Source organism: Haemaphysalis longicornis, unplaced genomic scaffold, assembly GCF_048455015.1.
Source record: "Haemaphysalis longicornis isolate Haplotype H1 unplaced genomic scaffold, Haemaphysalis longicornis Haplotype H1 scaffold_8, whole genome shotgun sequence".
NCBI classification, from domain to species: Eukaryota; Metazoa; Arthropoda; class Arachnida; order Ixodida; family Ixodidae; genus Haemaphysalis; species Haemaphysalis longicornis.
In genome coordinates, this window is record NW_027526445.1 from 92,680,216 (window position 1) to 92,694,457 (window position 14,242).

The window sequence follows — 14,242 nt, forward strand, 5'->3', positions numbered from 1 at the left end:
TTCCGCTTTGGTATATGTGCTTGTTGTCTGTTATTTGAAATAAGTGAGCGAATATCTTGCGTTCGCATTCTTCACTTCCATATACTTTCTGCACACGGAACTTACAAAAAACATTTAAGCTATGTGATAATTGAGACTTGCTATAAAATATCTGGATTGGATTTACAGAGTTCTCCTAAGATTAGGACTTGAGTGGATAAATATTGACTCCATGCATCCCTGCTTCAACCTACACTATCGTTTATTTAACGGTAGCTGTTTACTGTTAATATGTAGTCCCACGTATCCCGAATTATGCTACTTTCAGGTTGAATATTTCTGTCTTAGCAGCTAATACACACTTGCGTGTAAACTCATATTTTTTTCGTGATTAGTTCGTTCAAATTAATGGAGACATCACTCAACTGCAGATCAGCACCCGAAAATGGGAGGAGCGTTAGGCATTGACGGGTTAGAGAAGAGAAAATACTGCCTCTTCGCCCAATATGCGTGGGGAAAATAGAAAAAAAATGGCCGAGACTCAACCCCACTAAGTATGGGAAACCACTTGAAGAATATATACACCTCTTCGAGATGAAAAGCAAGGAACTGGCTGCGCATTATCATAACCAGCTGTTCAGACTGCGTTAGCTGTGTTAATGTAAGGACAAAGGAGCCCGACAATGTCTGACAAGAAGTTATTTAATATGAATGGGAATTTGTAAATTCACGCCCGGGCAACAATACACTCGCGTCTTGGGATGAGGAATAACCACTGCGGCACCTGTTGGATCCCTTAGATTCCCGCCAACATCTTCTGCATGCGCCACGGCAGGTTCTCAATCCAGAAGTCTTTGACGAAGGGAGTGAGCAGCTTGCCAACTATGGATGTCGCCTTCTTCATCACGTCGCCGGCGCCGTCGAGCTTCACGTCCACCGACTCGATCCATTTGGGCGAAACCCTCGTTGGCCGAATCGCCACCTTGCCGTCGATTTCGTCAACGTCAAAGCCAATGCACAGCTTGATCACGCTGGCCTGGGTTGACACGACGCCAGACTTGCCTCCGCAGTACTTCCAGGGGACAGACATCTTGAGCGGTGATCGGGCTAGCAGGTTAACTGAGACGTGAGGCTTTCCCTCCTTGCAGTAGGCCTTCACTGTGCCGTAACGTGCGAGGTTGGAGAGCCCCGTCATGGTCAGGTCGCCAAGCGTAAATCCTGGGATTAAATCGTGTTTTCGAGATTCTCCAGCGCTGTGTGGAAAAACGTGTTCTGACGGGATTTTAGCCAGGAACTGGGTGGCCAGCTCTTCCCAGTCTTCGTCCGGAATGTGGCACTTTTCTGTAGAAATGTTAAGAGAGACACATTAGGCTTTCAGCGTCAATAGTTGTCATTTTTCTTATTTTAACAAAAATATTTATCTAATTTATTGGGACCATAGCCTCTTTCCTGCTTGTGACGACCCGCTGTATCCAGTCAGCAAAAGATAAGTAGCACTGCTTTACTCATTGGTTTGAATAGCGCCAGATTGCTATCGCATTGCTACTTAAATATTTATGACGCTAGAAGTCGTTTTAGAACAGCGCTGTTATGCATAAACTGTGGGTATACTGACATACGTTTCGTCGATAATATAATCACTGCTATGGATACAAAACACTGGCGTAGAACCAGAAGCTATTAGAGGTTTACACCACTTAGGAAACAAAAAGCCCCAAGGTGACATCCCACGCCTTTGTTTAAACATTGGAAATGGCTGTGCGAGTGCTAACTTCGAAGCTATGCCGCTGTACAGCCCTCGTAGTAGGAAGGGCTTTTGTTTTGTTTCGCAAAGGTGCGAGTACTCTGCCGGGGCGAGTCATATGAACACTCTGTTTAAATATATGGCATTCTCAGCTTTGAGAATTATTCTAGGGTTTACGTAACTAGCCCAGCATTTCTTGGCCCCAATATTCACCTGTAAAAGGACAGGCTAAATAGTTTATCAATACTTTTGGATAAAAGGCGGCCAGAGGAATGGTGTTTTGAGTGGGCGCAAGTTTGGTATTTTTTCGCCTATTGCCTACGAATGTCTTTGTATCCTCTCCTTTTCTTAAGGTAATTTGGTTCGTACGTTTCGGCCAAAAATTAAATCAGGTTTGGGGTGAAAACTGTACACACGCACATATGAACAATACCACAAAACTGATAATATAGCGAGCTATAGAGTAATATAACTATTAAAATCTACCTTCTTAACGGTCATCAACGCAAACATGAAATGTTGGCGAGTTGTTGAAGCAAGTTGTACCATAGCGCGAGCGAATACACACGGGCTAACGCCAGAGGACAAACAAAGCGCCTCGTTCGTCCTCTTGCTTTCATCAGTGATCTTTCGCTTGAGCGGAGATTTAACTGCCATATGCAGTGTAAAAAGTTCAATTCATTCACGTTCGATGGCAAGTCTCGCTTAATCCAGCGTCGCACATTAAGAAGAGGCATTAAAAAGACCACTTGCGAGCTTGCAAGACGGATTTATAAATGCTCTATAATCGGGTGCAAGTTAAGAATGTTAATGGCTCATGAAGTGTATCACTCATCCTAAACGGCGGCACCGGATGTCAGTGCGGACTCGTGTTCGAAACGAGATCGCAGTTAATGCGGGACATCGCCTGCTTCTTTTCCGTAGTTTGTTGTCCCTGCAGTAAGGTATAAGCATATTAAGTCAGAAAGATCACTCCCGTCATGTTCAAAATACTCTAATGAAGCGTGATTTGCGACCCGCGGAAGAACATCCGGTGGTTGACAAATTCAGCTGTTGTTCCTCAGCTGTACCTGAGTGTAGTTGATATCTGGCGGACTAAATTTGCTTACGACACAATAAAACAGCCACAAATATTAAATGCAAGACAAACTAAAATCTATCAAGAAATTATTGCGCTCTTACGTGAGGTACAGTTCGAGCGTATGACTTATAATGCAAGCTACATTATAGGCTAAAAACGTTCCAACGCAGTCATATAGATTTCCTCAGAATTGAGTAGCGTTTTCCAGGAGGTGTTTAGCAGCGAAAGAGATTCCTAATGAAAAAGCGAGTTTTAGGGTCCATCTGCAGAGCGAATTAAAAGGCTTAACCCGTCGTCGTGGCTCAGTGGATAAGGCGTTGTGTTGCAGAGCACGAAGTCGCGGGTTCGATTCTCGGCCGTGGTGGTCGCTTTTCTGATGGAGGCGAAAAGGAAAGCCGCCCGTGTGCACGAGATTTCAGCGCACGTTCGAAGATCCCCAGGAGGTGAAAATTATTCCGGAGCCCTCCACAGCAGAGCGCCTCATCGCCTGCGTTGCCTCGGTGCGTTACACTCTACAATCAATCAATCAGTTGATCAATTTTAGGGCATACGGCCAGGCAGCAGCACAGTTATATTTCGTTGTTACCTCCTCAATGAGGAAGCGATTTTCTTAAGAAAGGCGAGTTTGATGCTCAACCATTGCCTTGAAAATAGAGTTCGATTTGAGTGGGCTCCGAGATACGAGCATGAGAATGCTCGTGTTTGAAAAGTGCTTTTCGAAATGCAAGCGGAACGTAGTCAAAGCTTCACTGGGAAAATTGTTAAAGCAATAGCCGACAACCACCATCTTTAGTATTTTGTTTTATAATTGTACTTATTGTCACTGCGAATGAGTTTCTCACTTTGCTGGTACTAGCGGTTGTTTTGCGAGGGTTGGCTGAAATAAACGACCGTGTTGAAACCAAAAATTTTTTGAACAGTCATTCAATACTAACCAGGAATGTGAATAACGATCGGGAACTGCACTCGAAAGCGAGGCTTCGGGCCTAATGGTGCTCCTTAGGGGCCGATGCCCAATATAGGCGTTGAAAAGAGCCATTTAAAGAAGTTAACAAAAATTTATGCACAAATGCAAGAATAGGCATTTAGAGGCCCTATAAACACCATAAAAACCCTTCTTGACCTCTAAATTATCTTTGTATATCAAAGTGTCGGGGACGGAGCCCTAAGAACAGATTAGACATTCGCCTAAAATCCGGTCTCTAGGGATAAGAGATATTACACTCACATTTAAAAAAGACGTATCACGTGTTTTAGAACAGTAGCGAATATCTGAGGAAAACGTCTAATAAATGCAACTTTGAGGTTTTGTCGATGAGCCCACCATTTGGTGACACTAATAATTCCGTAGGTCTATTTGCGTCGTTAAAAAAAATGGGCGAATTATATTTTTGGGGGGACTACTGAGTTATGGCAAGCGAACGCTTCCTTATGATCACTAATTATTTGTGCGCCATTCGCAAAAAAACGGCCGGCCTTTGCCTGGATTGTCACACTTACCGGGAATGGCTGTTACTACAGCAACCACGCAGCAAACAGCCAATCCGCACAAGTAGGACGACATCATCGTAGGGCGCCTGCAGTCTTTCCTGCGGGCAATGAAAAGCTGATTTTAAGCAAAGGAACTTTCGGCCAAACTAACATAGTGGGTCACTTGGAAGAAGCTTGGGGCGCTTTCCTAATTCTCCTAATATTGCGCATTGTAGGCAACGTTCTTTCTGGTTTCAGAGAAAAAGGCGCAAAAAGGCATTAGCACCTTGCGTGGAAAAGTGAAACCGTGTACCAATTTATTCGAAAAAAAAAGCCCCGAGATGAAAAAAAGACTTGCTTCGTAAACAATCTGTCGCGTTACGCATCAAACGGCCGAATACGAGAATGAGGCTTCTACATTTTAAACATGTGCATCCGAAATCCCATGCAGTCAGATAATGACAGCCGCATAATATTCGAGAGAACTTAGCAAATATTTCCAGCGAACATGCAATATAGCTTGTTGGAAAAGCGTGACTTCTTCAGTAATATAGAAAGAACGCGTCTGCTATTAGGCGTGGCTCCCTCAAAAGCCGAGCTCTTACTTGAATTAACACCAAGCGAAATTCTCCACCTCCGTGGGAAAATCAGCAGTCCAGAAAATTTGACGTAAACAAAGAACAATTGACACAGGATCTCTTACACGCATGGAACTTCTTATATTGGTTCGTATATAAGAGTGGCGCCCGCAGGTAAAAAAAGAAATATCTGTGTTACTCCAGAGTAAAAATTTACTTGGAGCTTTACGATATAGTGATCATGATTTTATTCGAATAAGCTCTCTACCCTTGATAAAGACAACTTGACCGAGGTATTTCTTGAAGTTTCAAATTCTGTTCGTCTGCGTAACTGCAGCAAGGTTAAGTGTATAACTCTTAACAAATGTCTGCTTTCAATAAACTGTAAAGATAGTATTTTTCCCGCATTTCTGGCTTGTATTTCTTTAGTCTTCCCTCTCCCACAACTCTCTCGGGTATATTTAGTGCTGGCCATCCTAGCATAAAATTTGACAAGTAGGTTCATTCGGCGAAGACATAGTTTTACTCGCCGGGTAGCGTTCTAAAATTTTTAGTTTTTATAGAAATACCCCACACCATGTTCCGAACTTACGAGGTTAGGTAAATTTTACTTTAAATAAAAAACACCCTTCGTGTCAATGCACAACATTACAATCTTCTGACATAAAGAAAACGACTAAACTTACCCCCGTGGGTGTGTCGATTATTCCTTTTCTGCAACGCAGCGGGGTCTAGATGCTTAGACGCTGCGCAAAAATCCTCCAGAGAGTTATGCCACACTGCGAAGACCGCCGGTATTTATATACGCGTTGAGAAATGGGACTATATTTAACCTCTGTAGCTTTGATGACGCATCCAAAGGTTGTCGAAAACTTGTGATTCCTAATGTACTATTAACGACCTGTTAATGTGAAGCTCCTGCCTCAGCAGACACATTATGAATAGTGTCTGCTTTCTGCTTCTGGCAGCCGGAGGCAAGGCTATACGGACATCGGTCCGGCATAAGGCCATGCATCATTTCGTATTTCACGCACGTAATCCTTAGTGCTCGGCGGAAACCGGAAAAAAAGCGCTTTGAACCGCCGAAGCGCGATAGGCAGAAATAGGTGCTTGGGTACATTGTTTCGACTCATTTGCGCGCTTCAAAACGCAGGAAAGCGAACAAAATAAAGCGATTACGCCATTACCGTTCTCAAACCTTCAGCCAGCCGTCCCCGTCTCGTCATACCGATAATCGTTATGGACGGAAGCTCTCGCCAAGGCCATGTCCTGACCGCGTACCTGTGTAAGTCGACCCGACAACTTCTTTCCATTCCGCCTATCCGAAAGAGACGGAGGGTTGTTTGACTTCATGCCAGCAAGCCGGTTAAAATGGCAAGTGTGCATCGCTTATCTAACAGGGTCACGGGTACTTATGCTCTCTAGCAGAGGGCCTAATATAACCGCGCTTGTTTTTAAATGTACGCTTGTGTGCGTCCTTGAAGATACTTGTTTACACCGTATTCTTTTCCTGGATCGCTAGCGCCAGCTTCCTGTGTATTGAAGTTTGCGATTTCAAACGCAAAACTGTGGGGTAGGTTAGAGAACGTGTAAATTTCCCTTTTCGCCACCGAACGTGATATAGTGCGACGTCATAAAACAAAACAGGTACGTGCGCCTTTTGAATCCACTGTTTCGGACTGGTTTATGTTACGAAGGGTCATTCGGAGAGGGATAAAAATATTGGTTCTTTGGTAAAACCGAAAGATTGTTAACTGATCATTCCGGTCGTTCATCAGCATCGAGGCCCAGCAATTCAGAAAGGGGGAATCAAAAATATCACCCGCACCACCGCACCACAATTGGGAATTTCGTAGAAGTTTTCATAGGTTTGTTGTGGCCAGAGCGAGGGCGCTTCGTAAAAGGTTCGTCTTTTTTCAACCTATATTTTTGTGTGCTTATAAAATTGGATGCCGCATGTATTGTGCGAATAAGCACGTCAAACACCAAATCTTATGGGAGATGAGATATTTACATGAACTCATTTTATTTATATATATATATATATATACAGTCGAACACGGGGATATATCGAACTCCAAGGGGATCGCGAAATAGTTCGATATATGACAAATTCGATAGACAAAATATGGGCTCTGAGACCTGATTTGTGGCGGACGACCACTTACCGATCTGCGCATTCAAGAATGACAACTAAGTCCGCACTAACGACGCAACAGGATGCTTTATTTGCGTGAAAAGAAATCGCTCATCTTGGCCTGCTTCTTCGTCCTGTATATGGAATTAAAGACGCTGGTCTCGATCTGCTCAAGGATATCCAGGTGCGACAGCCCAGTTCCTCCATGTCGCCGCAACTACGTCGAATGAAGCTGAACGCAGCCGCCAGTTCACCGGTGGAATACGATCGTGTATCCGCATCCTCGTCCGGACGATCTTCGCCACTCGGGCTATCAGCCTGGGTTCCTGCAACCACACCTACGATATCCTCGTCACCGGCGCTCGGAACAGCCTAAACATTTTTGTCAGCGTTCACGAAGTTGCCGGCAGACACTCCGGCTGGAACAGCAGCTGGGAAAAGGGATCACAGCTCGCGAAACGTGTCGTTCATGCCCTCTTCGTCGTCGTCGCCGTCTTCGCAAGCTTCCGAAAATTCAGACGTCACGAAGCCTGCCTTCCGGAAGCAGTTGGTCACGCTCTGCTTTACGCTGTTGCAGGCACCAGTCATCATGTGTTTGGCCCCCAGCTGGTCAACTTTAAGCTCGGTGCCCATGCGGAGGTCCATCAAAAGCCTATCGAGGAGTCGCCTCCTGTGCCCAACCTTGAACGACTTTGTCGAGTGGTCGAGCGGCTGCAGCCTGGCTGTTGTGTTCGGAGGCAGAAACTTGAGCTCGATGTTGTCGAGCCCGCAGGTGGTTTGGTTGGCCGAGCAGTTATCCATGAGGAAGCAAGCGTGACGCTCCGAGGCCCCGGCTTCTGTCCCTGTCGGGCTTTGGCGAAGGCACTAAGTGACTGCGGAAATCGGGGGTGCAGCGACCGCCGAAGAGCACCTTCCAGCTCGCGCGGCGTTCGATATACCCAATGTCGGAAAAAATACCGTTCGATATAAACGTACGAATGCCTATACTTTTACACAGAATTTTCAAGAGGATAATTCATGAGTTCGATATAGACAATAATTCGATATACCCGTGTTCGACTGTATATATATATATATATATATATATATATATATATATATATATATATATATATATATATATATATATACACATATATACACATATATATATAAGACAGAAAATAAGGTTTGGCAGTCAAGAAAACCTCGGAAAGCAAAGGGGATGTTGTGGTGGGTCATAGAGAGAGATGAAGAATTTTTTGAGTCGAAAAGAAAGTGGTGAAAAAATGTCCGCTGGGTGGGATCCTAACCCACGACCTCCAGAATACCGGTCTGGTGCGGTAACCACTACGCTACCGGCGGGGCTGTTTCCCCAACACTTTCTCGGGTATTTATATTAAGGTATTTTTGTTTCCTGCACTTGGGGCTGGTTGCCAGCGCCACTCGGACTACTCGGGGTGAAGGGGACCTTCTTTTTAACCCCCGGGCCGTGACTCGAGTGTCTACGACATGTCGAGAGTGGTCGACCAGCGTTGAACCCTCTTAAGCTCCCTTTGGCACCAAGACTGCCAGAACAGAGGCCCTCGCTAAGCATGTAGTGAATCAGAAATTGGGAAATGAGGGGCTCCTTGAAAATAAGACAGAAAATCAGGTTTGGCAGTCAAGAAAACCTCGAAAAGCAAAGGGGAGGTTGTGGTGGGTCATAGAAAGAGATGAAGAATTTTTTGAGTCGAAAAGAAAGTGGTGAAAAAATGCCCGCCGGGTGGGATCCGAACCCACGACCTCCAGAATACCGGTCTGGTGCGATAACCACTACGCTACCGGCGGGGCTGTTTCCCCAGCACTTTCTCGGGTATTTATATTAAGGTATTTTTGTTTCCTGCACTTGGGGCTGGTAGCCAGCGCCACTCGGACTACTCGGGGTGAAGGAGACCTTCTTTTTAACCCCCGGGCCGCGACTCGAGTGTCTACGACATGTCGAGAGTGGTCGACCAGCGTTGAACCCTCTTAAGCTCCCTTTGGAACCAAGACTGCCAGAACAGAGGCACTCGCTAAGCATGTAGCGAATCAGAAATTGGGAAATGAGGGGCTCCGTGAAAATAAGACAGAAAATAAGGTTTGGCAGTCAAGAAAACCTCAGAAAGCAAAGGGGAGGTTGTGGAGGGTCATAGAAAGAGATGAAGAATTTTTTGAGTCGAAAACAAAGTGGTGAAAAAATGCCCGCAGGGTGGGATCCGAGCCCACGACCTCCAAAATACCGGTCTGGTGCGATAACCACTACGCTACCGGCGGGGCTGTTTCCCCAGCACTTTCTCGGGTAATTATATTAAGGTATTTTTGTTTCCTGCACTTGGGGCTGGTAGCCAGCGCCACTCGGACTACTCGGGGTGAAGGACCTTCTTTTTAACCCCCGGGCCCTTCTGGCAGTCTTGGTGCCAAAGGGAGCTTAAGAGGGTTCAACGCTGGTCAACCACTCACTCTCGACATGTCGTAGACACTCGAGTCACCGCCCGGCGGTTAAAAAAAAGGTCCCCTTGTTGTTTTGTTAACACGACCCCTTTTTCTCTCTCTCGCTCCCCCCCCCCCCGCCTTTTTTTTTGGTTTGTTGTTGTTGTAACATAGCCGTAGCCCGACTGTATGCACACTCTCTATTTCCGAAACATTTTCCGCTCCTTCTCACAGTTTTCTGCAAACCTATATAAGAAATGTGTTCGAAATGGTTGCGACAGCAAAATCATGTAACTTTACTCTGATGAACGCAAGTCCCGTTGCCGCTACGTGAGTACACCTTGTTTGTTATTGTTCTTGCTGTGTATCCGACTCTTTACTTATACTATTTCTGCGCGCTTTGTGAGTTTATCTTTCTCTAGATTTATATATATATATACATATATATAAATGCCCTGCTGTATGCTTTAAAAATTTAAATGCATATATTAGACGCGCATTCATACCCGAAAACGCAGGTATAGCTCCAAGAATTTCCACTCCTGAGTCAAAGCGGCAAAGCAGTGGCTAAGCAACATTAAAGTAGAGTTTTCCCCGAGATCGTCTTGATATACAGTGGAACCCCATTAATACGTTTTGCACCGGACCGGGAAAGCAAAACGTAACAGCCGAAAAAACGTAAGAGTAAGGAAAGCCACCAAAATGGGCCGGCGTCAAACTGGCGTCTTTAAATCACTCCCTATCTAGAGCTCCATTGTTGCCATCCCGTCTGTATTAACATATTACCTCTGCCTGTCATAGTGCGGTCCTGTCATCGTGCGATGCTACAGGACATCGTGCGATGTCCTGTCATCGTTTATGAGATCTGTGAAGTGTCAGTGCGGTTATTTGAGGTGCAACCCTTTGGACTGCCGTTCGGGGTTGTTTCGGCAGTGGCAAGGCCCATGTCGTGGCATTTCTTCACAGCACCGTAGGATCATGACGGATTGAAGGCGTGGGAAAGCGCGATTCCGCGGGAAAACTTCAAGGTTACTTCACAAACTTACGGCTGTGACATTCATTGTAAGCCTTCAGACCACACCGTGAACGGTCAAACTAAGGATTACGGGAAGCAGGTGGACCCTGAGGAAAGTGCGGTGTCCCGTATTCCCCTAACACACCGATGTACCTGTCGAAACAAAGACACCAAAGTCAGCCCGAAAAACATCCAAAGGGAGTGTTGCATCCCGCCCAAATAATGGGCTTTTGTGCGACGAAACTGGCGGAAGGGGCGGTACGGGTTATGTAGGAAGCACCGATAGTAGCTAGGAAGGAGCAGTAGACGACGCGCAGAGACGGATCTAAACTAAGGCCCCTGAAATCTGAACGCTACCCGAAGCGCCACCGCTTGGTCGCGTACTGGAGGGCCGCGCTTTTTGCCAACTGACCTAATCTAAATACGCACCACGGCATCATTCCAACAGTGAGGTGGCGCTAACATTCCACACTTCCGGCGTTCCGAAGTGGAACTTCTGTTGTAAGCATAGTGATGACGGTGTTAGAACTCTCGACGATGGTCATCTGGTGACGGCCTCTGCAACTCGCTTGAGGCTTCTTGTAGCCATTTCAGTAAAAATCCTGATGGAAAGCCAAGACTTATTAAAAGCAGTTCCCAAGCTGCTTCGGAGTGTCAGGTTGAGACGCATCATGCGGGAACGGGCCCGCAGTTGCGACGTTACAGCGAGGTTCGCACTGCATTATATCCTATGGGAGCTATGCGGCGACCGATGACAAACCACGTAACAGCGAGGAAAACGCAACAGTAAGGAACGTAACAGATGGGCTTTACTGTATTGAGGTGCATTGTTTTATTGTCAGGAAAATGGCGGATGCAGAGATAAATTTTATTAACGATTTTTGATGTTAAGGCTATGCTAGAAACACTGACTTGAACCTGAGGCAAACTTGCCACAGTGAGAACAGAACCAACAAATAATACCTGCGTCCAAAAGACCAATTATTAGCGTGGCTGGCTCCCGATTAAAGTTTTGGTGTTCCATGTTCGACCGAATGAAGAATAACTTTTAAAACGTTTATTCACTGCTTGCAGCACCCTGTACGCATCAAGACAACGAAAAGATAGCAGCTTATGAAACGAGCATAACGAGTCTGAGCTGATCCGTAAGCACGCCAGCATTCCGCGAGGTGATTGAGCCTGTTTTGAAGCATTTTTGGGACGAATAAGGATGAAGGTGAGCCAACAGCCGCATTTAACAGAAGGGGCTATATTTTTACAATTGGGATAATATATGAGGATTGAGGTAATCTTTAATGTATAACTGGAGAATGTATAAGCTATATTTTGTACTATTGCATACTATTTCCGGCATTACCAAGGGCTTCCTTAGAAATTTGGCTTTTATGATAATTCTTATCCAGGAAAAGGGTTCTCTGGCGCATGGCTCGTACTAGAATTGTCGTAATGTTTCTTTACGGATACGTGCATTCATTCAGACGTATAGTGGTTAAAGTAAAGGAGAGAGTACTTGCATACGTGACTCTCCCTACTATACCCAGAGTCCTTCAATGCCTTGCAAGTGGTGCGCGTTATCTAATCTGCTCAAGAAGCATATCCAAGGGATGATGCGTATATACCCTATTCCCAAATTACGTTTCGAACGGTGTGCAAATTTCATGGCAACAGGGTACTAAAGCAACATAACGGGACGCCCGTTTTTCAACGTCTCGCTGTAGAATGCATCGTGATTCAAAGACGCGAGACCTCTTTGGCCGACACGAGAAATCCAATCCATAGAATCCTATCAATATAAGCTTCCCTTAAAATGCGAAGGCTGGCGTCTATTGTTTGGTTCAGTTAAAATTACGCGTTTCAGCCAACAAAAATTGTGCGTCGGGCAAACCGAGAACACGTTAGGCCGGGTTGAGGCGGTTGCCACATAAGGCGTAATAACTTTGAAGAATGACGTCATTTCACGTCTCAGCCAACCTAACTTGGTCACACGCCGTTTTTTGCGTCCATAGATGACGATATGTCATTTGCGGCGGTTTTCTGAACACAGCCTTATGTTGGCCACAAAGATTGAAGTTGATGCTACGTAAAATTTGCGTTGCGTAACAGGTAGTGGACAAGATGCTCAAGGGGATAAAGGGAGAAAAAGCTGCTGGGTGTGATGAAGAAAGGACGAAGCAGGGTGGTGTTAAATGTATCATCCACCAATTACGTTGTGTCTGGAAGCTCTCGGAAAGTAACCTCTATAGCCAGCAGCACCAATGACCTAGTGTTATTCGCTGTCCGCAGCAGATGTCTTTTAGTGTCTGTTTTGCTTTTGTCACGGTTTTTTACAAAGTGCTTATAAAATGCGTTCACTTCGGCAACTGAAAAGAAGCCGGCCAATAGCCATGATATAGCACTAGTTAAGTCATTCCATTGTGCAAACGTTCTACCGAGCAAGAATGGAAAAAAATATTTGGTGAAGTTCCTGCATTATCTGATAGGTGTAGAGCAGCCGTGTTTGAATGAAGCACTTTGTTGCCAACAGTTCTACGTACTGGTTTCGTGAAAATAATTTTTGCGAAAGCCACTTGTTGAAATCCATGATATTTTGTTGGTATGTCCGCCCTCCCCATTGCACTCTCTGGTACGTTTCATAAACGACGTTTGTTTATGGTTTGTTCGCAGGTTTTAGAATCGCTCTTACTGTCCCATTCCATTATCTTCTCGTTGAAATAAAATTCGCCCAAATGATTTCTTTTCACAGGAATAAAGATTTACTTTCCGGTCTCATCTTCAGATTCCCTGTTCTTGTAAACTCTTGTTGTATCGAGAAAACTTTTTTTACATTCCCCTCTGAATTAGCTTTGAGTACATATTGATTCCCATGTGTGTGTAGGAAATTTAGGTGCGGAAATGTTTTGGTGAACGGCATGCTGGGCCTGCCTCCTGAATGCTACCAATATGTTTACGTTCGCGGATCATAGATTTGCATGATATTTTACGGCAGTTACTTAACTTTGATGAATATTTGTTTGTTTCGAAAGCTAATTCTTGGAATTCGAGTACTTGTATGTCTACGTTTGTTACTTTCTATAACCTAATACTTTTATTGGGCAGCCAACTAATGGCCGTTTTTAGCACAGAATTATATGGCGTTTTGGGGGGTGGGGACAGGAAAGGCGGTTTCTCGTGGTTGGTTATTTTTTTGTAGGTAATGGGGACGGAGAAGTGAGAAACCACTGAGGAGGGTAGCATCTACCCGTGTTTAGCGAAGTCCCGTGATTTACGGTCAACAACTGTTAAGGGTGTAGGAAAGAATTTTCCCGGAAGAAATGGTTCTCAAAAAGTGGTCCCGAAGGCGGGGTTGGTGAAAATTGTCAAGTCCAAATGATAATTTCGTCAAAGTTCCGATGCATTACTTTTTTCTTCATACAGGTATTTGTTTGTTTATGCTTGTTTTTATGTCGTGTTTTTCTGCTCCCAACGGCGTTGTTTAAAGTTAGGAATCATGCCAACATCGACGTTTATTTTGACCTAACCTAGAACGAATGCACCCGCGAACGTGAAAGTGACCGCATGGTGAAAGTGTTAGAAACAGGGGGCGTATAAATAAACGTCCGTATCAAGAATATATCGAGTAACCAGCTTTCAGAAGGAGCGAGTCAGAATAAATCAAGGTATATATGACTTAGAATGAGGCATTTGATGAAACGGCAGTTAATTGGGGCTTTTGATTACGTGTTTATTAGATTTTTAGCTTTACTCCGTATTTCTCTCTCCATTGATGATCTCTGCGTTATTTTGTGTTGCCCTTTCAAGTGCAGTTTTT

General features: G+C 44.9%; 1 protein-coding gene and 1 non-coding gene across 2 annotated transcripts; both read right to left on the reverse strand.

The window, feature by feature from the left end:
- Positions 1-663: 663 nt before the first annotated feature.
- On the reverse strand, positions 664-5,764 carry LOC144148758 (uncharacterized). The gene is made up of 3 exons (XM_077680273.1): positions 5,539-5,764; positions 4,305-4,393; positions 664-1,320 (listed from the first exon to the last, which is right to left on the reverse strand). Exons 2-3 carry the CDS (start codon positions 4,369-4,371, stop codon positions 776-778), a joined length of 612 nt encoding a protein of 203 aa, XP_077536399.1. The 5' UTR covers positions 4,372-4,393; positions 5,539-5,764; the 3' UTR covers positions 664-775.
- A 2,961-nt stretch (positions 5,765-8,725) lies between these two features.
- Trnat-ggu (transfer RNA threonine (anticodon GGU)) lies at positions 8,726-8,798 on the reverse strand. Its single transcript has one exon. It is a non-coding gene; the product is annotated as a tRNA-Thr (tRNA).
- Positions 8,799-14,242: the final 5,444 nt, after the last annotated feature.